Source organism: Cyanistes caeruleus, chromosome 8 (genome assembly GCF_971803275.1).
Source record: "Cyanistes caeruleus chromosome 8, bCyaCae1.hap1.1, whole genome shotgun sequence".
NCBI lineage: Eukaryota > Metazoa > Chordata > Aves > Passeriformes > Paridae > Cyanistes > Cyanistes caeruleus.
This window is the reverse complement of record NC_141708.1, coordinates 9,186,461-9,212,577: the sequence shown is the minus strand read 5'-3', so window position 1 is coordinate 9,212,577 and position 26,117 is coordinate 9,186,461. Positions and strand designations below refer to the sequence as shown.

The 26,117-nt window shown below is 37.5% G+C and overlaps 2 protein-coding genes across 29 annotated transcripts in view; both read right to left on the bottom strand.

The window, feature by feature from the left end:
- LOC147651859 (uncharacterized) overlaps nt 1-352 on the bottom strand; it is a 154,912-nt gene extending 154,560 nt beyond the window's left edge. Inside the window, exon 1 of the mRNA XM_086900496.1 lies at nt 193-352. The gene's annotated coding sequence lies outside the window, so the exon portion shown is untranslated. The remainder of the gene's footprint in view (nt 1-192) is intronic.
- A 1,417-nt stretch (nt 353-1,769) lies between these two features.
- Nucleotides 1,770-26,117, bottom strand: part of GPAM (glycerol-3-phosphate acyltransferase, mitochondrial) — a 71,757-nt gene continuing 47,409 nt past the window's right edge. For 15 of the 28 annotated variants that reach the window (XM_086900478.1, XM_086900477.1, XM_086900481.1 and 12 more), the window contains 18 exons: nt 24,734-24,807; nt 21,768-21,881; nt 20,386-20,535; nt 19,563-19,659; nt 18,373-18,509; nt 16,997-17,096; nt 16,057-16,269; nt 15,569-15,682; nt 13,535-13,620; nt 12,468-12,583; nt 11,699-11,769; nt 10,302-10,566; nt 9,651-9,793; nt 8,242-8,319; nt 7,327-7,464; nt 6,403-6,592; nt 6,236-6,294; nt 1,770-5,050 (listed from right to left, as the gene is read on the bottom strand). In XM_086900478.1, coding sequence (XP_086756604.1) covers nt 4,934-5,050; nt 6,236-6,294; nt 6,403-6,592; nt 7,327-7,464; nt 8,242-8,319; nt 9,651-9,793; nt 10,302-10,566; nt 11,699-11,769; nt 12,468-12,583; nt 13,535-13,620; nt 15,569-15,682; nt 16,057-16,269; nt 16,997-17,096; nt 18,373-18,509; nt 19,563-19,659; nt 20,386-20,535; nt 21,768-21,881; nt 24,734-24,807 — 2,262 coding nt within the window. In that variant the 3' untranslated portion in view covers nt 1,770-4,933. Of the gene's footprint in view, nt 5,051-6,235; nt 6,295-6,402; nt 6,593-7,326; nt 7,468-8,241; nt 8,320-9,650; nt 9,794-10,301; nt 10,567-11,698; nt 11,770-12,467; nt 12,584-13,534; nt 13,621-15,568; nt 15,683-16,056; nt 16,270-16,996; nt 17,097-18,372; nt 18,510-19,562; nt 19,660-20,385; nt 20,536-21,767; nt 21,882-24,733; nt 24,808-26,117 lie in introns of all 28 variants that reach the window. The other 13 variants (XM_023929858.2, XM_023929857.2, XM_086900461.1 and 10 more) reach the window with 1 other exon arrangement.

The window sequence follows — 26,117 nt, the reverse complement described above, 5'->3', positions numbered from 1 at the left end:
GGCTCTCCCAGCTGTTACCTACAAATTTAAAGAGCAAATTCTCTTCCATTCCCAAGGTTTCTAATGAAGATACATAACAGACAAGAGCAGATCTAAAGTCATGCCCACTCCTAATAGTAACCTTCAACTCCAAAATTCTTTCATTCTGGCTGTGACTTGTGTTTCAAGGAGAGGAAAAGATCTACTTCATACCTGTACACATGCAGTTCCTCAAATTATTTCCTAATGAAAATGAAAACAGCATCAGAAGTGATGTGACTAAGGTCATGCATGGGTTCAGTGAATCTCTGAACTTAATTTACATCATCTGATCTCCATACCTGGGTTTCCTCACCTCTCAGGGACTGTCGCTCTGGAAAACATTTGAAACCAAGATGTTGTAAATACTATGAGCTTAACAATCAACATTATTACTGTGCTGAAGAAGAACCTTCTCATGCAAATTATTCATAGCAATTATGCTATGTGTCTTTTACTGAAATTTATCCCTGCATGCACGCTGATTTGTATAACTAATAGTTGCTCAGCAATTAATTAAATAGCTTTTGTTTCTCTAACTGCCAATGCCTTATGACAAATGAAAGCTGAAATTTTTGGGGTTTATGGTCTCTCATGCCTGAACTCTGGCACAACACACAGTGATGAACATTTCCTACATGTTTCTTCAGAAAAGACAGAAAGTCCCTAATTCTAAAGATAGCACCAACTATGATAATACCTTTTGGGTAATTACATTAACAGCTTGGCCAACTTACAGGAGAATAAATGACAAAAATTCTCGCCCAGCACTGCAAAACACAAGGAACATCTATAAATAAAGGGTGAAAAGAAAATGTTTCAAGCAGCAACTTGGATCAATGTGGATCTTACCTTGAAAACACAGGACTATTGAAAACACGATGTACCATAAGAGAACAAAGCAGAAAGCTCAAAACAATGATCCTTCTAAATAAGCCTGACAAGCTTTTATTATAGAAAAACTGAATTAAGCAAAAACTAGAGATAAGTGTTTATCTGACATTTGGGATTTCAAAAGACTTAGAAATAGGAAGACACTTACAGAAATAACATATAAGGTCATTACCAACAAGAATTGTGTTTAATTCAAGCTACTGACAATAATTGAATTCTAAGTTTCCTGCTTCAGCCTAGAGTTGTCAATTAATTGAGCCTTGCTTGCATGTGAACATTGCTAGAGGCCTCTCAGAGAACCAGCTGATTATAACTTTTTTTTTCCTGAAGAGTAAAGCAGCAACCCTCCTTTTCAATTTAGGTAATGATCATCTATGCAGGTTTTATTATGTTAAAGCCCCATTCCAATTAATTCACATTTTCCAGATGCTGTCACAATTGCTGACAGGTGTTTATTACACTCCAGCTTAGCTTGAAATCACCATAAGAAGGGAAGTCTGAAGCATCAGAGCCGTCCCAGGCTCCCGAATGACACACAAACACCCCCATAAGGACAGAGGAACTGCAAAAGAACTCCATGTACAAGAACCTTGTGGGGATGGGGGAACAGAGAGGAAAAATGGCACCTCTACTTGCAACAAAACAGTGGATCAAGAGTTGGGATGTCACCTGCTTTTTAAGTGTCTCTGCTCCAGCTCATACACTGGTGGAGATACATCTACAATCAGAGATTTTAATGGTTTAATTTCAGAAACTACCTGCAGTGGGACAAAGTTATTGAATGAATTATCTCAGTGAGTTGTTCAAAAAAATCCACAACAACAACAAAAAAATCAAAATAACACTAGAAGAGCTTGTTAAATGTCATATTAGCAAACAGTTTAATTTATTAAAATGACTCCAGAACACCTCTGTGCTTCTACAACAGACAGGCATTACACATAACAGGTAAAACACAGTAACATTCTCCAGTCAGCAGTTCCTGGCCCATCAGCACAGAAACACAAAAACAACAGTATCTTACATCACCTCCCAGCTCAACCTTCTTCCACCCAGTGCTTGGGGCACTTCTCTGAGGAGCAGGCAGGCAGCTGAACACAAGTGTGTGTGTGTGCTCCCTGATCAGAGGTGGTGAGCGCAGCCCTGCACTGCCCAGACTCCGACAGGGAACGCGTGGATTGCTGCGGCCGCATGGGGAGTGCAAGTCTACATTTCCATCACTCTAAAAACGGGACATCTACAGCATCTGTGTGGAGAGGTTAACTTTCTCACAGCGTGAAAAACACTGGCCCAAAAAGATTTGCACACCTGAGTATTATGCTCATAAGAATTACGAGACTCGTGTAAGTCTTTATAAAGTCTTAAAATACAGCTGTGGGAATTCAGGGCCAGTCCTTTGTCTTTTACTCGTTAACTTTACTGAAATCAACTCGACCTGGAATTCTAACAGCAAAGCAAACATGAGAAGTTAACAAAATCAGAAGACACTGAAGGTGTAAATACAGTGCAAGTGTTGGTTTTAGTCTTTTTGACTGTTACAGCCTGATAATTTTACATTCTGTGCTTTAATTTCAGGGAAAAGCAGAGATGTTGTGTGTCAGAACGTACACACTAGCATATATACACATATACATACACACTTGCTGCAGAATGCAAGGGCTTCCAGTGGCATATGATTCACAGTACCAATCTATCACATGCAGGTTTGGGTTTTTTTTGTACAAAACCAAAACAGATTTAGAGGTGCCCCTCCCCCTGCATATATAAGTATCCATTAATGTGTATTCACATGCATTATTACCCACTCATTGATTTATGTTAACCAGATTTATTTTTTTATATTTTTTTTTAATGTAAGCCATAAATTATTTTAGTTGCAACACCTAGCCAGAACACTCGAGGGACCGCAGTACTCCTGGGTTTTATGGTAACTAATACCTCCATTGGCAAAACATTCTTAATAAAATGACTCAAGTTTTGTTTGCTTCATATTGCTTCATTTTTAAATTTTTTTTATATACAATCTTTGCTGTTAGTACACTTCAGATTTGCTGAAGTACAGTAAACTATGAGAGCTCGTTATTCAGAAGCACCTAGACTTTTGATATTAAATGGAAGCCATCAGCAACAAACATTGTATGGAGAATTCATCAGGTGAATGAACAGTGCACATCAGTGAGTATGAGATGAAAATGTTTTCCAAACAGCTGGTAGCCTTCACAAAACAAATTATGTGTGATGTAGTCAGTCCTGCTGAGACAGCAGAAGGACATACGAACACAGGCGACTCAAGGGTCAGTGTTTATCCATATTAATGTAGCTTTGGTTCAGAAATTCTTTAAGTGTTGTAGAGCACCTGGTTTAGTGACAAAACACATGCATCTCACAGTGCTAACAGTATAATGCTAATAAACTATAAACTGCAGCTTTCAAATATTAATAGCATTTAATAAAAAAATTTACAGAAATATTCTTGTTGACAAATGTGCAGTACAAATGCAAGCTCCTTGGCCACAAACTCTTAATTGTGTGCATCAGTTTTGTGCTGGCATAACAGTGCAAGTGCTGGGATTCAAGTATGCTTTTCCATGTTTGTGTTAAGCAACAGAGATTACATGATGAAGTTTGGGGGATTTTCTGCTCACAAGGCCAGGATGTGAGAATCAAGCAAAGCAGTGCAGCAAAGGAAATGTTTAATTTCCCTCATCTAGAAGGCATAAAGGAGGAAAAACACATTTCACAAGCAAACCAGCTTCATGTACCAGCAAGTTATTGCTTCAGATAAATCAGCTGTACTAAAATACAGGACTAGAGGTTGCAATCTAATCTGCCCTCACATGAAGAGAAGATGAAATCTACAGTGCAAGTCCTCCATGAAAAAGGATCAAATTGCAACACCAGAGCCCTGTTTCATAGGACAGATTTTATTCATCATTCAGTTTGCCTATGAATTAATTTTTTTGTAAGTCAGATTACAGTCAAAAGTACATTGTTTATTTTTCCTTGTTTCTAGAGGTACTACTTCATGCCAATTTAGGTCTGCTCAACAAAAGAATATAATATGAACACGTGTTTCCAAAGAATTGACAAAGTTATTGCAGAAATTTTTAGGGCCAAAATTAAAACTTATTTCACCAAATCAAGTCTTTACACCACTTTAAAAAAATCTGACATCCTATTAATTAAAAAAACAAAACATAACCAAAAGCCCACCCATGAACTTATTAGGATTTTTTTCAATTAAATAATAATCTAAGATTTTACAAGATATTCACATTCAGGCAACTGTCTTCCTAACTCATCTGGCTGAATGACAGATGCCATAATAAAAACACTACTCTCACATTCTTCCTGACAGCAGTGATTAGTGCAATTTACCACTGCACTACAGTTTTAATAGTGCAAGGTGTGCCTGCTGACATTTCTCACAATCATCTGCTACATGATCGTTATTCTCAGATGCCTGTACCTGTAATTTTCATTAGAATTTTGGCATTTATGTTAACACATATGAAAAACTATGGCTTTATCCATGAAGTATATAGGCTACCTAAGAAAAATTTTTAAACCATTTATTTAAAACAATAAAACTGAATTGGAAGGAAAGTTACTTGGTTAAGCCATAAGCTGCGTTGCCACTAAACTCAAGATCTCAGGGTTAGCTACAGAACACCAATATGTGTACTTGTGCATCTGTTACAGTCTTTAAAAGTTCATTTAAAATGTAACACTGATAAAACTTTTTTTTATGTCTAATTCTAATAATTTATCTTATTTTTTGCAACATGTTTAATTACTTGTATCGAAAGTGTCATCTGAGTATCGCTGTATTACAACAGGACTGGGACTGTAAGAAACCCATAAATGCACACGTAAGAAGGCACTTGTCTTCCAGTAGTTCAAGTCAGAGAAGGCCTTACCCAGACAGTGGCACCTTAGACTTTGAAGGATTAGCAAATGTCCCCAGGCTTTGCCACAGTCTCAAAATCTGTCCTTGTGTCCCTGGACAAAGGTGCTGTGTCTATAACACCATGAAGCTCATGACAAATTCCAGTAGCTTCTGCCTGTTGCGCTGAGGTAGGAACGTAGTGCCAAGTTCCAAAATGATGTCTTTCTTTTGCTGAGTCTGCTTGAAAACCTGAAGCACAGCATGAACACATGTAAGTATCACTATATTAGAGGAATCTCCTTTTTTCTGAGATTAAAATGTTATAGTCTATACTAAATTCTCCCTCATCTACAAGACTTTTTTTCTTTTTATTTCTTGAAGGCTTACATGGCAATGCCTTTAGGTGTTATTAGAATTCACTCAATACTGAAGCCCTTCAGGGGTTATGGAATAAAAGAAATTGAGAAATAAGTACAGTGCATGATAAATAACCAAATCTTAATAGTGAAGGACAAAACAAGCAAAGGCACCAATTGAAAATGTAAGCACTTTAAAAACAAGAATGTGGATGTTATGCTATAATAGATGCTCAGTAAACATTATCTAGTTCCACTTTTCATTAGTTTATCCTGCTGTTGGTAAATGATGGATTCAATGTGATTTCCTCACATCTATTAAGAGTCTACAGGAAGATACCTTTACCAGGCCAACTATTGTTGGATTACTCAATATATCAGAATTTAAAGGCGAAGACTTCAAAATTCATACCCAGCAACATTTTGCCTAAATGTCAATACTTTCAAAATTATAATGCTGTATTCATTATTATAATGTCAGATAAGTCTGGCATTCAGGAAGCCATGCCAGTTTGATGAAAGAAAAACACTTGCAAAATCCAGATGGGTGATTTATAATTTAAAATACTAGTGGTAAAGTACAAAACTGAATGATTATCTCAATGAACATTTGTACCCTTGTGACGAACACTAAAGGTGTATAAGGATGATTCTTCCAGGGCATCAGTCACCTCTAAGCCAAAATACAGTAACTAATGCTTTTTTAAAGATTTAAGTAGACTTCAAAATTAAATTTACTTGCTACTGAGCACAGAACATGCTCTCAGCCTTTCAATATTGTTCAACAGGGACACTGAGTAGAACAGAAGAACTTCATCTGCTGTGAATAAAAATGTCTAGTCACCCAGCCATCCAGACAGGCCTTCCCAGGGGCAACAAGTGCCCTGTTCTGCAGCTTGTGCTCTCTGTAACAGCCCTCAGCCTCAAGGAACCTAAATGCTCCAAACCCACAATACATTTCCACAGGTACATTCACTGATTTTAAACTGACACTGAACAGATTCCTTGAAATGTCCATATTGTGCTCATTACTGAAACAAAACTTAACAGTCACCAGCTCTGAGCACCAAGCACTTACTCCAATTTCCTTGAAGACTTTCACTGCATTCTTCACATGACTGTAGGTAGCACTCTCAGCTGCAAGAGAGAAAACCCAGAGATAAACTGAAGGTCTACCTTTGGGCTACCCTTGTGGTAGAAAGAAGAGAACGAATCAAACCCAGTTCCAAAACCAGTTTAACATACCATACACAGCAACATTCCTCTCCGTCCTGCTTATTAAGTGCCTGTGTAGCTTCTGAATATATTCAGACTCTAAAACAGGACCACTAAAATTGTGCACAAAGATGACAGCAGAGCTGTATGCCTCCAGTAATGGTCCCAGTAATCTCTGCAGGAAAGTGATGTACTGCTGGTGCTCTTGAGACTGGCTCACCTAAGAGAAGGCAACAAAAGATTCAGTAACAGAGACCAGTGGAAACCAGAAACTACCTGCAAGGCATAATATGGCAAAACAGCAACCAAAATAAAAACAAAATCACAAAAACTTGTACAAAAACAAGTGTGGTGACACAGCACAATATGGGAGCATAGCAAAAAAAGAGGTTTATCAAGAGGGAAAAAACAGGCACTGAACATCACAGACCAATGCTATTTCTCCCTCCTCCAGGGTATTACTATTTTCCTGAGATAAAATTAAAGACATCATGCTGTTCTGCAGCCAACAGAAGGGCTGCCCTACATTCACAGAGACAGACAGAAGTTTTCATGTGTTAACAAGATATTCTAAGGAGTGTTTGTGTCAGCTCTGAGAAAACTAGTAATATATCCAAAATCCACATAAGCAATCTATTAAGTGAAATATAGGCTGAATATAAATACCAGCTGGATGTGCCCCTTTTAGACTGCATGTAAAGAATAAAACCAAGATACTTGAGTCTTTATCAGTTCTCAGGACTCTAAGCATTGCTCTGTCACTATTGTTTCTTCAGCTGTTTTCCTCGTGCAAAGGAGACAAATGGACTATACAAAAATACTAACATTGCAAACCAACAATCACCACACCTCCAAACCAAAAAAAAAAAATTATCAGTACCTGTCCTAAATAAGCAAAGTAACTTCTATCTCTCACAAGAAGGTTCAACATTAGTACCCTAAAGTAAATATTACCTTCAGGTAGCAATCTCTCTGCTCCTCTCCAAAATCACTGTCTTCATCTTCCTCGTCACTTCTCCAAGATAATGGCTCAGGCAGTTTTTTATTCCACTGCTGTTCTGTAAGACTGGGGCTAACATCCTCCTGATCATCCTGCTTAAATTTCAAAAACAAGGTGGTAAATAGGTAAGCCTCCAAATCTAGGCAAGCAATAGGTTTATTTTATAATCTCATCTGACTGAAACAATGCATTTATTAACCAGTATTTAATGGAAGCAGGTCAGACTCAACTATAGGCAGCATTGAGAAAAGGAGAGAGAGGAGACATTTGGTGAAAAAGACTGGGTTTTTTCCTTGCTTCCTTCTGGGTGCCAAGATTTGTTTACTGTGCACAAAAAGAAGTTTATGAAGCAAACATATGCTGAATCAGCTGCCTCTACTCCTAAGGGTTTTTTTGCATTGTGCACCTCTGGCAAACTGCCCCACACAGTGACTGTCCTACAGCCCTGAAACTGCAAGCTGAGGAGTTTTACAGTAATTCTGAGATCAATGCAAAGGAATTAAAGAATGACAAAAGCTGTGGACTCCTGACTCCGGTCAAGTAGAAAGTAAAAATCCATGTAGCTATGCTACATTTGAAAGGGCTCCAATAATAAAATAAATCCCAAGTTTCAAGACAGCATAAAAGCAGATGTCTTCCTTAGTAGCCTTACTGGTAAAATGAAATTACACTCAGAGTCATGAAGCTTCACAGGCTGACTGTACCCAACTGTCTGATGCTTATGAACAGAGGAATGAAGCAGCCTCCGCGCTGGGCACGTTGTTACGAGCTTTCAGTAACAATATATACTCAGAACAAGTCTCACAACTAAGGAGCACAAACCATCTATAGCACAGTACACTATGCCCACAGCATCTCTGCCACTTTACCTCAGCCACCAGGAGAATGCCATACTGGATCAGCCTTTCCACAGACTCATGGCAAACTTGATAGATCACCTGGCAAGGCTGCACAACATAAAAAGGAATGCAATGAAAAAGTCACATCCATTACAGCAACATCATTCCCTGTTCAGCATGAATGTTTTAGATACAGCAGTATCATTTCTTTTATGTAAGCTGTTAAACTTTTATCAGCATAATCCCATTGCACCACTCTTGTGTTTATCCTGGCAGACATTAAAAAAAAATCATAGTGAAATAGGGTATTTAAAACATGTGCAAGATTTTCCTGAAATGCATTACTACTGCTAGGAAGCCACATTAAATATTCTCCCTTTTTAATAGCCTCTAACCAAATTTTGGTTTGTTAACAATTCTGGAATAAAATAATCATAAAATTAAAATTATTGAAACTCATAACAGTGATCTATTTGGAATTCAAAGGAAACAACACTTTCAAGAAATTCTGTTACGTGGTTTGAAACTGAATAAAAGAAACCTCAACCTCTTTCACGTTATTCATAATCATTTATGAAATATTTTATTAGCTAAAAAAAATAATAAATTAATTCTGAAAGCAGAAGGATAGTATAACAAAAGAACTTCAGTATATGAGCTAACATTACTACCCAGACAAAAAAACTAAGTTTGGCTTATGCTTCTGTAAAAATGAATAACACAAATATGAGTACAAATGCAAGAACTAATTCAAGAATCTCTAGAATTTTAAGTAACTTCTATACATATACATATACATAAGAAAAAAGAACATCTAGCACTGAAAATTGAAAGTATGTAGTGTCTGAAAAGTGAAATATCATCACCTCTCATCAGTGTTTCGTAAGAACAAAAACTGAAGTCAGGCCATGTTTACAATTGCCACTAAGTACTAGGTGTGGCACAACCTGAGAACTGCACTCCTATGCAAATAAGGGATATCTTTAGAATATGGAGCCTTAATTCCCAACATAATTTCAATCACCTGTGCAAACTCATAGGAGCTGGGTACCCACAAAAACTTTTGCTTCTTTAGGTAAAAAAATAAATAAATAGTTTGGGCAGAATGCAAGTACAACTGTGATGATCTCATGACAGGAATGACACAAAATATGTTAGAGAAGCTGCTCTCTCAGCTTCCCACAACTTGAGGTGGGCTTTTTAATGCTGCCTTTCTCAGGAAAGGCCTAAAGCACAGCAGAAATGTCCCCAGCCCAGCATCACCCAGTTCATCACTTGCAGATGCAGCAGGTGGCACTCTGTGTGACAGCCACTGACACCCACCACCATCACACTGCACTGACAGTGAACAGATCAGAGCTGTGACACTTGTAGAAACATTCTGTAATTTTAAAGTAACAAGCAGAAGAAAAAACTGCACAATTAATGCAATTACTCACCAAAGATACAGTGAATTCATTAGAAAGCAAGTAGCACAAGCTGGCAGCTTTTCGGACCAGGTGTTCTTGACTGATTAAACTGGGAGATGCACCACTGGTACCATTTCTGTACCTCCTGCTCTGAATGGCGTGGAGACTGCAGGCTGGAGCAGAAACAAACACAAGCAAAGTTTAATTTTCCAAAGAGCTTTATGTCAAAGGAAATATCATACTTCTGTCCACCTCTGGGGCTAAAAGCAAATACTACATTAGTACTACATACTAAATACTACACTTGCCATTCAAGAATAAAGACAGACTTAACCACTATTTTGTATCCAGTAATGTCAGATCAAAACAAAATTTCATTAAAATACTGCTCATCAAAGCACAGGTTTTGCCATGTTGGCTCAGAACTTTGATAGTGCCTTACCTATGGCAGTGATCAATACACAAATACTTCCAAGAAAGATAAAGAATGAGGGGAAAAAAGAATGAAAATGATCCTCAAACAAAATAAAAGTTTGCTTTAAAACTGTTTGTTTGGGTAAACATGGGTTGAAACAGGAAGAGAAAAAATATATTAAAGAGAAACTGATGGGGATTTTTGTGCACATGCTTTGACTTCAAGGGTTCCAAGAAAGCCTTTCCTTGATAAACCCCAAAACATACCAATAACAGCCTCTTTAATGAATACATGAAGCATTCCATTGCTGTAGAAGTTGAGTTCAAAGACAGCAGGTATTGTAATGCTGGGAGTGACAAAGAACTCATTGTTTCTGCTTGTATTTGTGATATTCACACAGTTCCCCAGCAAGTGGATGGCATGCATGACAACATCATCTGAGTTCCCTGAAAATCCCAAGTCAAAGTCACGGGCTAGGACCTCCTCCTTCATGGAGAAAAAATCTTCTACCAGTCTGGAAAGATCAGTTCCCTAGAAATAAACATGGAGTGACACAGTTGAACAATTCTTCTGCACAGGAGTCTATCAGTAAACCACATAAGCTGATATATATCAAACACAATACACTAACTGCCAATAATCCAAAGCACAACAGTTGTATCAGAGAAACTGATTTGCACTAAGGTTTTGATGCAGTAGTTCCAGATGTTTTGAATTACATGCAATTATATTTTAGAGACATGTAACTATTTGGGAATGCAAGGTTTTTCTTTGCTTCTTGGTTTATTTCACAGCCTGCAGAGACCTAAATACCTCAAGATCCCTCAAGACCATGTCAGAGGTATCATATTTCCATTACCTCTGCTATAAAGTGAATGATCAATTATCTGGGAATATTGCACTTAACAGGACTGAACAATTGGTTTGGAAAATGAGGAAAAGCCTTTCCTCAGGAACTTCCTTTTCTTGTTTGCTGTCAAAATGGAGCCAGATTACATTGTAAAATGATTCTTTGATTCCACTATTTTAGGAAATAGAAAGACTGGACTGATGAGAATGGTGACACTTCCTCTACAAGCAAGTTTACAGAACTGACCAATATTTTTCCATTTGTTCTCAATTTACTTGCAATAAAAGCTTTAGATTTAAAGGAATTTTAGAAAAAAACAAAACAAACTTGGAGGAGGAAAAAAAAAATTCTTCAAACTCTCATGCACAAGAGTTCAGGTAAACATTAGTATCCTTCTGCCATTGTGATATAGTATTTTAGTACTGAGGAAAGTAAAATCAATTTGAAAATTAATGGAACAGTCTCTAGAGTATTCATAGAGTAATAGTGAATGTGTTTTGAGATCTAAAAAACAACCCTAATACAATAAATGAAACCCAAGTGATATTTAGAAAAGCATAACATTTTTGAATGACAAAGATCTATTTCCACATAAGCATTTATAATCCCATCAATGACTTGTGTTCAAGCATCCACTGCTAACTAAAATATCAGCACTCAAGACTATCTGAAATCCACTTTAATTTAAATGAATCTTTCTTTTTTTTTTCAGTAGCATGCAATAGTAAAATACATACTTCTTTTTTTTCTTTTTTTATTAAGTTAGCAAGGCCAAAGCAATGTTTAGCTATTTAAGCAGTACAGAAGCCTTACCTGCCTGTGTCTGTACAGCAACAAACAGGCAACAATGTGGGTAGACATCACAGCACAGGACTTGTCAGCAGCTAGAGATGAACAAGATAAACTTGTTAAGCACCTGAGACATTCAGAACAACTTTACAAATGAAAGAGTATCCACTATTGAAAAAATATTGAAGTAATCAATGTAATTTGGACCAAAAAGGCCGAATAAATCTTAAATATTTACTAAGATAAGTACTGTTTTCTGTGTATCTCTGGTACCACAAACCACAGATCTACTGACTGAAGCAAACACCACATAACCTATAAAACCTGGCAACACTGGTCTATGCAGCTATATGTGTTCATGTACGATCTTAAATAATGCCATTAAGACACTCCAATAGCTCCTTACATGAAGAGACAAGCAATGAGTGTATCAATGTGACAATCAGCACTTCAGAGTACAGAAAGTTTAGTGTACCAGTTCAACAAACAGAATAAAAATCTTCTACTTGATCAGAAAAAGAGTTTATTAAACTTTGAAGAGGAAGGAGGGAGACAAAGGATGGAGAATTGTCAAGATTATGCAAGAAATGAAATGATCATCTGAATGGAGACAACTGGGAAGTGTGACATTAGCACACAGAAAATTCATGCTGCCATCAAAACCAAACAACCTGCTCCAGTGGAAGGTGTCCCTGCCCATGGCAGGGGGGTTGGGAAATGAGATGATTTTTAAGGTCCCTTCCTATCCACACCACTGTATGATTCTGTGGTAGTGATACTCTTCAACACTTACTGAACATAATGTGCTCAGCCAAGTTGGCTATCAGCTCTCTTCTGAAGGGTTCACTGGTAATATCCCTGGAGTTGGGCAGTGAGGCCTCTGTACCTTCATCCACAGTATCATTAGGTCTGAATACAGAATAAAAATTAACATGATGACATTTAGATTCTGATCAAAATGTAAAATAATATAAACTGATTAATTTTCTTTATAAATATATACCAACTGAACCACAGCACAAAATACCATTACAGTCTGGCAAGGGAAGAAAATATAATCAGCAAAAAACTCTGCCAACTTTTCCTGATTATTTCTTTGCACTGCACAACAATCCAGATCAGACTACCAAAAGAAAAAATGCAAGATTTTGCTATGATTACTCATGACTGTTGTAACTTTAATTGGTCTTTTTCCTTCAATGAATATGGACAAAAGTAGAAAAAGCTAATCTGCCTAAAACACAGAACCCAGTCTCTCTACAAACTAGAAATGACCTTTTTACGTGGACTTACAACTTTCTAAAGGTACAGGACTGATTTTGTCCCCACCAGGACCACACAGGTTTGTATAACTCCTGAAAAAATCAACTAAAATGTGTATCTATGTAACAAGTGCAGAACTAATCCTTAAGCAGTTTTGCAGTTCTGATAATCTCCTCCTTGAAAACAATTGAGTGAGGACTCACGCACAGCCCCTATTTGCTTTGGAATATTTCCAAAAACCTTGTGAAATGTTTGTGAGGTTTTAAAACAAATCCTTTTTTTCCCTAAGCATGTAATTCTTCCTCCTAAATTATTCCATAAAATGTATAAACAAACCAACAGAGGTTACTAAAATAAAAAAAAAGGAAAAAAGTCTACTTGAATTGATTTGAATAGAGCTCATCAGGGAGAATGTAACTCTTACAATAAATTGCACAGTTATAATTGCCTAAGTTTTGCATTTTTCTCTGAACAATTAGATTATCCATGAGGAGTTCAAGCACTGCTTTGAATCTAATGCAGAACACTAAAAAGATAAACAAACAACCAAATCCCAACCTGTCCTCCCTTTCAACAACACCCCAAAAAAATCTCTACCTTGATGGAAGTATAGCTGGTAGCAAAGCTTGTTCCAGAGAAAGAGGAGCAGGCACAGGTTTTTGGCTTTGGCTGTTTACATACTCCTGTTAAAAAAAGACTCATTATTTTTTGTAATTTTTCCACCTTATTCTTGCATTCAACTGATAACACTATTACAGAAAAAAGGCAATTATTTGAAAATGCAACTGATTAAAAATAGCTCATACTGAAAAAGTGGTAATAAGGTCAGATATCAAAAGTTTTCAACAGGTTATTCACTTTTGACTTTATTTTATGCAAAAAAGCAGACTTCCCACAGCAAGGAATCTGTATTTCATAAAAAAACTTGCAATGAAAACAACACATAACCTCTGTCAGCAACCTGCTGTGAACAACTCCTTTGAGATGAGTTCCACAATTAAATTAATGAGAACTGCCTCATTAACATGAGTGAGAGCAAAGCCTAGCACCCATTCAGAACCAGCATGGAGACTGTAATTATTGCTTACTCCTGCCTTCCTCAAATGCCAGGATAGAGAACTTCTCCAACAGGAAACACCAGTGTACAAAACTCCAGTTGGAAGAAACAAATTAAAGCCCCCAGGAAGCAGGCAGGGTACTGCATGCTTGGAATTCCTGAATCCCAAATTTCTCAAAAGCCAAACTCCTCTCCTTATAGGTTAAAATTTACCCTATTCTGTTTTCAGGACACTGTGTTCCCTCAGCTTCTGCAAAGAATGGGAAACTCGAGAGCCACTTAGCCTGCTGGTCAGGAAAACAGTTCCCTCCCAGGAAAGCTGCTTAAAAGACTTCCACAGCCTCTTTCACACTCTCTTCTGCTCCCAAGCCTGTGCTCATAGAACTGCAAATGCCAAAAATTAACCCTCAAAGTTCATCAGCTTTAAAAAACCTGCAGTAACACAACTACAGTTACACTTGTGCAAATCTGAGCAAAGGCACACTTTAATGATTTATGTCATTTATCACTATTCTGGAGCACAACAAGGAACACAGGTACAAATGAGACCTGACAGAGGCTGCTGGGAAGGTACAGAGTAATTAGCATTTCACTAGATTAAGAGGGCAGATAACCCTCTTTTCCTTACACACTGATCCAACAAGAGTTGTTAACTCCCTACCAAGAATAGCCCAAGCCTTCTCTTTTGGAAGTGAATTAGTATCTTTCCCTACTACACTAATTATAATGCAGTGCAGCTGGTCACAGTAATTTCATGCTGTGGTAACTGAACCCTCCAAAGCTCTCCAACCCTACTGCTTTTTCTGAGAGAAGTAGGGCAGAAAGAAGAACACCTAATTAATTTGAATAATGTTCTACTAAATTGCTGTTCAGTGTTTAATCTTATTAAAGTCACACTAAAAATAAGGTATACTGTGGCAGAATACCGATTAGTGAAACATAGATTAGTACCAGCAGATTCTGAATTTAGAGGAAAGGCAGATAATGCCACACTACCCCATTCTCTGAGAAACTACAGAACCGTGTATACTGTTCTGTACTGTAGGTAACAGTTGTGAACTAATAATGAATGATGACTTTCAAAGAATATACAGATTTCTATAATGTATTACCCATGACACTTTTATAGCTGCTAATTTGCTTAGCAATTTTAAAAATCCAGTGATTATCCAGAGATAAATGCCCTTCTTCAATCACTGTAGATTTCATTAAATTAAAATTGAAAACAGTATTCAGCTTCTTTCAACTCCAAATGTTTCTACAATGTAAAGAATTACTAGACAGTATAAGGATAATTTTAAAGATTTCTTGTTAAACAAAGAACCCCACCAGTAAGAATACTTAGACCGTTTCAAAAATAATGTATCAACTCTGAAACTATTTCAGCTTAATGCAAATGTGTCCAAAGACTCACACACTCATCAAAAACAAGGATACTTTGTCCTGCCAGAATAGACTGCAACAGATAATGCTAGTGATGATAACTCACAAAGAAAATTGAAATAATTGTATGCCACTATTGAAACACCAAAAATGGCAAACCTTCAGAAACACCTTCAAGATACCAAACTTACTTTTAAGGAAAATGGTTGTGCAAAATCTACTCTGACACACCCATAATTCTTCCGCAGCATTCTGAAGACTCCTCTAGCTATACTCCATAGACTTTCATTCTTCTTAGGCTTGCCCTAGAAAACATAGGTGGTTGTTTTGCTTTTCTTCTACTTTGCAATTAGAAGGTTATGTTTAAAATTAAAATGCATGCAACAGCAGACAAAGCAAGGCCAAAGCTTTTGACACACCTTGTAACTTCAAGTAAATCAAGAGAACTATTTTTCCCCAGAGATATCCCCTTGAACATATTACTTGTCATGTCATGAATTTGCATTTAGAAGCGTGTCACCTGTACCTGAGCACTCCCTGTCAGAGGCATTTTGCAATTCATGGCTCAACCCTGAGTGCATGGCACAGAGGACCAGCACAACCTTTAACTATGCAACACATTTTCCTGCACATAAGCAGAAAATCCCCTAGGCAAAACAAGTTGTTTGATTGCTCTTACCAGCTGTTCACTGTTATAGTGACCTTCAATTATGCGATCATAGGAGATTCCCACAGGTATAATTAGGACATCAGGAGTAGCATTGGAGAAGAGAGCATCCACCACCACAGACAGAAGACCTGCTCTAGCTCCAGATGTCTTTCCACTTCGAGAACGTGTGCCTTCCAAGAATATTTCTAGAAACTGCTGCTGTCTCAACAATTCTTCTATGTGCTGAATACAAAAAGATTGGAAAAAAGAAGAAATAAGTATCTAATTATATTGGCATAGATATGTATAATAACATACAATTATATTTCAAATATATTGTTGGCAACCATTGCCTTTTAAAAGCATTGGAAGATCACAACTTGGCATGAGTACTTGTGGAAAAAAACCCCAGTAATTAATTAATGCCTGACACAAGCCCAGACCTATATGCAACTGCATTTGCATGAATATACAAGCAGTATAATGACATTTGTTCAAAAAGTATCTCCAACAATGGTTGATGCAGTTGATTCCCATTCATCTTTCCTTCTGGATCCCCAGCACATCCCATCTTCCAAGATGCAAATACAGCTACTACACTGAATGGCACAAAGGATTACATCAACCCACCATGAACAGAGATTTCCATTGTGTTAAGTGAATCAGTGTAGAGATGCCTCACAACAAAAGACATCAGTGAAATAAGTATAAGTTAACTCAGAGAGCACTAATTCCACATTCCTTAATAAGGATTATGCAAGGTGGATATCTGCTCATCCTCAAAGGGGCTGAGCATGCAATTTTCTTTATTCTATAAATTCAAACTTTCATACAAAAATGAACCCCCTTTTTCCAGTATGAAACTTAAGACAAATTCAAAACAATAAATTCATCTCCAGAATGATGGAACCCTCCCACTTGCCACCCAAATGAAACACTACCTACAGAAAGGAAGACAAGAAATACACACCACATAGAGCAAAGCTCTGTAGAGGAAATCCTTACGACCGTCAGGGTTCTGATCCAACTTCCGACGAATGAAAAATCCTCCCAGCTTACGGATCAACGTGCTGCACACCAAAGAAGGATTATACTCATTGATTTCAGTTTGCAGGAAACTACTACACCTCCAACAAATAATTCCTTGCACAACGAGGGATGCAAATAACTGAAATTCTTAAAGACTAAACTGTACTACACTACTTGCACATGATGGGACTACACAAATACTTCTCTATTTCCCTTACGAACAGGCTTCTTTACACAGTCTTGTTCCATTTCACTGCCTTGAAAAGCCACTGACCAGGAGATTTTTGCTCACTGAGATGCTGGTGACCCATATAAGAGTTAACCTAAGGTGGCCCCAGTCCATGCTGGGCTGCACAGACTGCATGCCTGCGATGTGCTGCACACCCCCCTCAGCTGCAGAATCAGCTCAGCCAGCTGATTTTAACAGAGCAATCTGCAGGCAGCTCCCACTTGACAACATCTGCATCTTCCTGGATTTATCTCATAGCGTAGCAAGAAGTTCCCACAAGGACATCCCTTCTGCTTGATAGAAGCAATGATGAATAGGGTTGTTTGCTTGCAAGAAAATCCTTTACTGGCTCAAAAGAGCAAACAGGAGTACCCCTTTCTGCAGAGAGGGTGCTATGTGTGGATCGTGGGCCTGCTGAATACTGCCAAAATCAGGGTGCCCAGTGCCTGAGATGATGTTAGATTATCTATGCTAAACTTTCTTTATTCTGCTGGCCCCAAGAACTAGAATTTTAATTGATAATTTATATGAATGCCTTTTTCAGTGGGATTATTACAGACCAGCACCTACTGGTGTAAGATACCCTTAAAGCCAAGGTATTCCCTTTCTTTCCTCGTCATTTGCTGTAATATCCAATGGATTTTTAGATATCAAATATGCCCAAACTCTGTCTCAATGGCAAAATATTACCTAAAACCTCAGGTTCTTCAGCCACCAGAAATATAATTTAAACACAGACTCAAGTGGAATACCTTTCCACAAAATATTATTCACCCACTACTGTTGCTGCTCATTAGCTAGCTCATTAAACTGCATGAAGAGCTGTCCATTCACAACTCTTTCTCCCATAACATCTTTATCCTTAGTCACCTAACCACTTTGAGACTTTGAGAAAAGGAATATCCTTTCTCCTTACCCTCCTAAGGCTGCAACAGGATGTTGCAATGCTCTATCTCTGAACATGTCATAGGAAACAAAGTTCTACATGATGACCCAATAACAGTCAGATAATTTTACACTTGAACATTTTGTGCAATAGGTCAGATCTCACCATCTCAGACTTTTTTCAAATAAGAAGAGGTTATTACCTGAAGATGGGGATGTTGAGATTGTTCCCTGCAGCTATGTAGGGTGCTTTGATGTTATGGCAGAAAAGAATGAATGTAAGAAGCAGGTAATCAATGTGGGATTTGTGAACAGGCAAAAAAATAAGAGGCAAATTCATCTATGGTGGGGAGAGAAGGAAAAAAGAAACAAGTCAGCTGGTAAAAAACATGGAATATTACTCCTTTTCTTTAATCAACTGTTGAGATTGCTAGCATCATATCTGAACTGACGGTGTTTTCCAGTTACCATAATTGAGTTTGCTTACTCCTGGTCTTCCTTCAGCTGGGACAATGAGAACATTTTAGTCAACTTGTCTCTAGTCTTAGTTTTCATTAACTGTAGTTTTCAATTGTATCCATTACATTAACAATGATTAATACTCCCAGTTTCTTCAGACTCAGTTTTCAATTGTGTCCATTACATTAACAAGGATTAACACTCCCAGTTTCTTCAGACTTAGAGTGTCAAAACACTAATCAAACAATTAAAGGGATGTGGAAAAATCCTCACTATCACCAAAGTGCTAGTACTTCTATTAGATATTAGCAAGGATTTATGAGTAGTGGGTCCCAAACACAGTATTCAAAAAAACCCAGCAAAGAACAGGAACTTCTTTGTTTCATTTATCTAATCAATATTTCTAGGGTAAATCCTGCAAGAAGAGTTAATTCATTTAAATGTAAAGAAAATGGTAGTATTTAGGAGTTTATTTGACTGATTTCAATAAATATAGAAAAAATGGAAACAGATAGCTAGAAAGAAATAGGGAAAATTTTTTCTTAAGTTTTCATTCCAAATCAAAGTAAAAGTGAAAAATCCTGACTAGATCTACTAATTTACTGCTGTCTGCCTCAGCTCAAAAAAACAGAAATTATGTTGGATGCAAGGTTTCTGAGATAATCATTCAACCTGATAGTTAAAAGTTGATCCTGAATCAAAGGATCAGAGTTCACACAGTATTTTAGGTTACACAACTCTAGGAGCATATATTTAATTAAGAACACTCTTTTGTAGTGTTCTTATTATGTTTCAGATACGAAATGGTTCTACCTACAATTGCACTTCATACAGACTTAGCAGGCCTCTCACAAAAAGAGAAGTGCTGCAAACACTCTCTCATTAGAAACTACTTCAGAAATCTACCTTACTGGATTTTCCCACCCTCCCTTACCTCTGTTGCTGCTTTGACCATTTCAATTTGACCTCTGTGGATCTGGATATTCCAGAAGAAGCTGTTGAACAACTTCAGTAACACCCAGCCAGTCAACCTAAGGGAAAACAAACACAACTCAAAAAGCTTCATTTATTTCTGCCTCTGTTCTATATTACTTCTGTATGACTAAAGGCAAAGCCATTTAATCTGATCATTTATATTCAAACAAAATTACTATAAAATCCAACTGCTAAACAAGGTTTTGCCTATGGTTAGTAGCCACATTTCAGCTTCCTGCAGTACTCACACAAATCTTGTATCAACCTCAGTAAAGGCTGTGAACTAGGAACATGACAGAGACAAAATCATCCTTAGTAGTAAATGTAGACACCACAGGAGAGGATTTTATCTAAAATAAGACTCTCCCTGAGATATTTTTATCTACAAATTATAATATTAAATAGGCTAATGGAAAAATTTTCTTTCAGTCTATGATGCTGCAGATAGCTGTTCTTGCCCATATGAGCCTGAAACAAAAAATTATGACAATATCGGTCGAAGCATTAGCACCAAGACTAGTTTTGGGAGAAAAGGAAAAGTCTGTATTTAATCTCATCATAAGATATATTCCTTAGAAAGGCAGAGGATTTCTGCTGCATCTGAAAATGAAGAATAACTACTATTTTATTAGCTAATGTTAAAAAGGGGATTTTTATGAATAATCTATTTTTAGAATAATTACTATTTCTGCGTCATGAGTTACAAGCTCTGTTGGTATTATGCAGAAAGAGCTTGTCCATTCTTCCACTCACTGACAATATCAATGAGACATTTTTCTTACCTGATTAAAGCAGGTGACACATTTGCTACCATTTCCTGGAGAATTTTCCTAGCTTTTTTCTTCACTTTGTTGATAGCTTTAGGATCCGTCTGAACAAAACTACCTGGAGTACTTGGTTCAGAAGCTTCATCTACAATGGCCTTCTGGACTCTAAACATTAAAAAGTGAAGTTTATGAGACAGCCCCACAACAGAAGAGTCCAAGACACAGACAACAACAGCTTGGAATGAGCTATGTATTACTACAGGAGTAACTTGCAAACATAAAAAGCATCCACAATGAACTATTGTGTACTCCAAATGCATTAAATTGAATTCAGTTTTATAAGCTCTAATTTAAGAGGCAGGTGATGACTGAATGGGCTCAAAGGTGACTACATGAAACAATATGCACACAGTTCACAGGTACTAATATTAAGTGACTGCAAATTTTCTGAAACAGTTAAAGTTAAAAATTCAGGAGGAACAGGTACAAACTCATTTTTGTTAACGTTTTCTTTTTTGTGCCATGGCAGTTTCACTCACCTTATTAGACAGATTTATGCAGTTACTATTTTGAACATCTAGATTTCTTTTGCCCTTTAATTCTCAGTTTTACCAAGTCTAACAAAATTTTCTAAGGGCTATTTTCCCCCTTTAAAACATACCCAAGAGACAGTAAGTGGCTTTAACACACCATGACTGTAGCACAACATGGTCTGTTTTACTTTTAAAAAGCAACACTATCATCTTCAAATGGGACTCAAGCTTTAAAAATTCAGGAGAATTAGGAATGTTAAAGTAGGCAGTGTGTGCACTCTGACAAAAGTAGCCTCAAGGAGCAGGCAAGGGTTGAATTTCTCTGTGTACAAGGAAAACTGATACCCAAACAGCTGATCAGGGGTTCAAGATGCCATTCAAAATGAGGCATATGAAACAGAAAACAAGCTCCACAAAATTAAGGCTGGTACTCCACTCTACAGCCTTTTTCCATTTTTTGCTGCACTCTCCAGGTGTGAACTCAGGGTACTCCAAAATGCTGCTTTCCTGTTATTTCTGAAACACTGACAATTTCTGATGACTGCAGTATGACTTTCAGTGGTGATGATTTGCATGAGTTAGATAAACAGAAGTTTAAAGAGCTCTCATATAGCAATTTATTTTCCTGTGTACTGTCTGCTATTCCCTCACTACACACCATTCATTTAGAGACTTGTAATCCTTAAACTCCCCTCTTTGCTATTCCAACAGAAATTGCAAGCTACATTCCTGAAAGGCTGTGCTAAAGATACTGCACCTTCTAGTATTTTAAACAGTCTCATTTTCAAAAATTGCAGTTTCTAAATTAAGGCATATTTTAATGTACTAGTAATTTAAAAAACAGTTACTTTTGCATCATCTTACCTGCTGCTATTCAGCACATTTTCTGTGAGATTCTTGGCAAACATACCCTTATGAACATCTCTCTCTTGCACAAAAAGAACATAACAAAAGCGTCTCGCAAGCCACCCTCTGTACCTACAAAAAGGCAGAGTATTTCAGTGTGATCCTCAACATATTTTGCTGCAAAAAATAGCATTAAAAACAACTAAAAATACAATTAAGAAGCAAAAGTAAGTAAACTTTTATAAACGGCTGTCTAAAAGCTTCTGTGTCTTCTAGTAAATTGCCAATATCTTCATGTTATGGATGAAACAATTGATGCATAGTACAAAACACCTGAGCCAACTGGGGTCTGCATCCATTCAATTCAGGATGACACTGGCCTTAAAACACCCACAGAATCACAGGAACACAGCAAACAAACCAGCATATACATTTTGTCTGTCCCCTGGAACCAACTCGCCAGCTCAGTGAGGCTGAAGTGATAGGGTTGATTTCCAATTTGGTGCTCCTTTCCACTGAGAAAAGTAAATGCCCAGCTAAGAGGTCTGTCGACTTCAAGGAACACCAAGTCCTCTTGGTAAAGCTGCTCACACAAGTGCAGGGTAAACTCTCACTAACACTTCTGAAAATATGTTTGCATTAGCCATCAAAACTAAACCTGCTTTTTTAGTTAGCTTTTCTTCCTTTACAGTGTTTTCAAACACCCAGTCCTATGTGTCTTCTCCATACCTTCTCCTAGAAAAGTTTTAGCAAGAGTATAACCGCAAAATAATCAGTAAATCTCACTACAAATTCAAGTGTTTACGGTAACTTATGAAGACAGTCTCTTATTTTTAAGTTAACCCTGTCCTCTACTCTCTCAATCATACAAGCAGAAATCACCTGAGAAAATGCAATTTGGAATATCAAACATCACAGAAGATGCATGTGATACTGGAATGGCTTACACCTCATCACCCACAGTGGATATTCATCACTATTCCTCTCCCCACCTCCCTCATTTACCAGGCCAGCAGTGGAAAAGCCATCACTTCCACAAACCAAACACCCGGGACCCCCAAACAGAAGAGCTGATGTGACAGGGCGGAATTAACAGCTGGACGAAAAATTCAACTCTGGCAATTCCTAAGCCCAGAGCAGGAATTATGCAAAACCCCAGTCCTGAGGTCTGCTGGTGCAATGCCTGGCTGCTGCTCCAGTGAGTGTCCCAAACTGAACCATGGGTGTCAAAGCTCATGGTGGTTTCCATGCTGGAGCACTGCCAACGTCTCACCCATTGTCATCACTCGAGTTACTGATCTTGGCTGTTAAACCTCCCTACCACATTTCAGTAAATTTATACATGTGTTAAAAACAGCGAGGAAAGATGAGACAGAACTTTTACACTGCAAAAGGCCAAAGCCCTTGAGTGCACTGTAATTAAGATGGGTGCACATGCATGAGCCATGGACACAGAGTGGCACAGAATGATTACACAAATATTCAGACCAGCTAATCGTGCTGTCAGAGAAGAAGACTAATGACTCTGTTTTAACTGCTTTTTTCCTTTATTCCCCTTCTCTTTGGAGTTTGAAAGCCTTACTGATTATTCTAGACAACAAAGATAAGGATATGCTTCTTTCTGACAACAGTATTTTTTGGTAACTGTGAACATATCAGAACAGCACACAGCTATTGAAGAGATATGTCAAGGTATGAAGACTTCTACATTCATTTTACAGCTTAGACATAATGTAGTTTAATTGGAAAAATGTGTTTTCTGATCATGTAGCAATGAAAGACAAAAACAACACAGAATCGACCAGTCAAGAGACATTGAAAACTGGCAGTTGTACCTCAGATAAAGGCTGTCAATACAGTTACAGGATGCTGGCAGTTAAAGAGAACCCCTCTTGCTTTCTAAGGCCAGGAAACTGTGACTATGTAGCCACATGAGACCTCAGAACTTCATTGAAATTGTCCATTTTCACCCTATAATGACACTATATTTCTCACTATTCTGAGCTAGATGTGTTTATTTCAGAATAATTCATTAACCCCTATTTTTCTATCCTTATATTTCCAATTCAAGTAACTTTGACCATTCAAAACCATTCAAGCATTAGACTTTCTAAACTAATTTTTAAAAAGTTAAACAGTATTTCTTGTTATTTTTCTGTATTTCAAACTACAAGCTCAACACTTAAAAAACCCCACAATTAATTCAAATTTAATAAAGAACAGCCTTTAACATTAGCTTTCTCCCTCTCAAGCACACACAATGTTGCCTTTCTTTCACTCAGACACTTTGGCTCAGTTCTTTCAGGCTGCTGGCCTCTCTTTGTTTGCTCTGACTCTACACTGCAGGATCTGCTTATGCTAATCATTACTGTAAAAAAAAAAAATTTAGCAAGCATTAACTTTCCAAAGAACAGAATATTTTTGTGCAATTCCAGTATCTTCATCCCAGAGCACAAGATATGATTCCAACAGCACAAAGCCACATCTTCATTATTTAGATTTTTTTTTTCATTTATACCACACTTTTCAGAAGCTGCACTCTGCCACTGAAGCAGAGAAGAGACAGATTCATAAGACATATTCAGGTTTAACTGCCATAAGTGGTAATAGTGAACACCTAAATTGTGAGCCAGATCTGCTTGCTTAAAGTGCAGCCTGAAGTCACTCTGCATAAGGGAATAAATTGGGTCCCCTCAATATTATGCTACAGATGCTGCCATTTGCACAAAAGGAGGAAGAATTTTTTTTTGTGGAATAGGTTTGACCCCTACACTCCTTGTATACAACCCCAAAGGACTTTGCCCAGTTCCCAGATAAACACAGACAGATTTAACAAGCACATTACTGAAGTCAGCATCAAATTTCTGCATTTTAGGACCACAATATATATATATCAGCTCAGTCCAGACAATAAAAGAGATTTCTATGTCATAAAAGCGTAACACCTTGAATTTTAAAAGCAAAAGAAACACTTGCTACATTACCTTGTATGTGTTTCATTGATGTATATGACATTACGTAGACCCAAAGAGGGAATACTAGAATTGAAGAAGTTATCCTGTAAAACCAAGAAAAAAAGATTGATGGACTATTTCATTACATAAAAATAGCTTTGTCTGTTACACTCATCGTAACATTTAAGATACTACAATGTTTTTCATTTGTACCATAAGCAAAGCCAAAATCAGAATGATTGGAACTGCCTATAAAGCACAAAAACTTCTAAAATGAAAATGGAATTCAAATCACTATTCCCAAGTCAAATACTTTCAAAGCATTTTCTAGGATTTACCATGTGATTGTACTGGTTACACTCTTCAAGCCACAACATTTCATCAGATTCTGATGCAATATAAACCAGGACTTGTCATAATGCAGAACTCATCTTTGAGACAGAACTTTGTTAAGCCATACTGAGCATTAGTGTAACCACGAGCATTTGATGCTCAGCCTGTAGCATCCAGTTTGCCAGCAGATCAAGCATCATGGAACAACAGCCCAAGGGTCAGGATATCCATCCATGGTTAGGTGGCAAATCTCCACATTCCTGCTCTGCCTGAACAACAAACTCAGTTCATCCTTGTAGAACCTTGTTACAGACTCCACATGCCAAGGTATTATTAACTGTGATGAGTTTAGGAGCACTTCCACAACAAATATTCCTTAGCAAGAAGACCTAAATTCTACTCTTCCATAGTCCAAGTCAATACCTTGACCAAGAGGCTGATTTCTTTCTACCCAAATGATACAAAATTATACAATTGGTACCTTGCCAGCAGTGGACTACAGCCAAAACTACTGAACTGTACTTGTCAAAGAAGACAAAAAAAGGACAGCAAAAGAGAAGGATGGTCACCAGCAACAGCAAAACTGCAAAACAGCCTCAACCACCAATTCTGCAATGGGAGCCAGGTAAGAGTCATTTGTCTGTATTTTGTTTAGGACACACCATTTGCCACAAAATTAAAATATATGACTGTCCTATGTTATTTGCAAATCAGGTAGAAATTATGTGCTACAGTGAGAGCAGAGAGTCTTCTGCTCCCTGCTAAAGCACAACTGTGCTGTACAATCAACCAAGTCTTGCTCTAAGGTCTAAAGAGGAAACTTCAATGTTATACTAATTTCTTTGACTACGCTGGTGATTTTTTATGGATCTTATAAGCTGATGACATGTTCTGGCAAAGAGAAGCAAAGTGACTTGCTCTTGGTCTCCCAAACAGTCAGCAACAAAGTTAAGTACCCCTGAATGCCAGTCCATACCTGTCTATACCAGTGCTCTGAGTGTCAGGTTAAACCTCACTATGAAACTCATCCTGCAGTGGTCCTGTCATACTCTAGCTTTTCCTTACTCAATTCTTCTCCAAC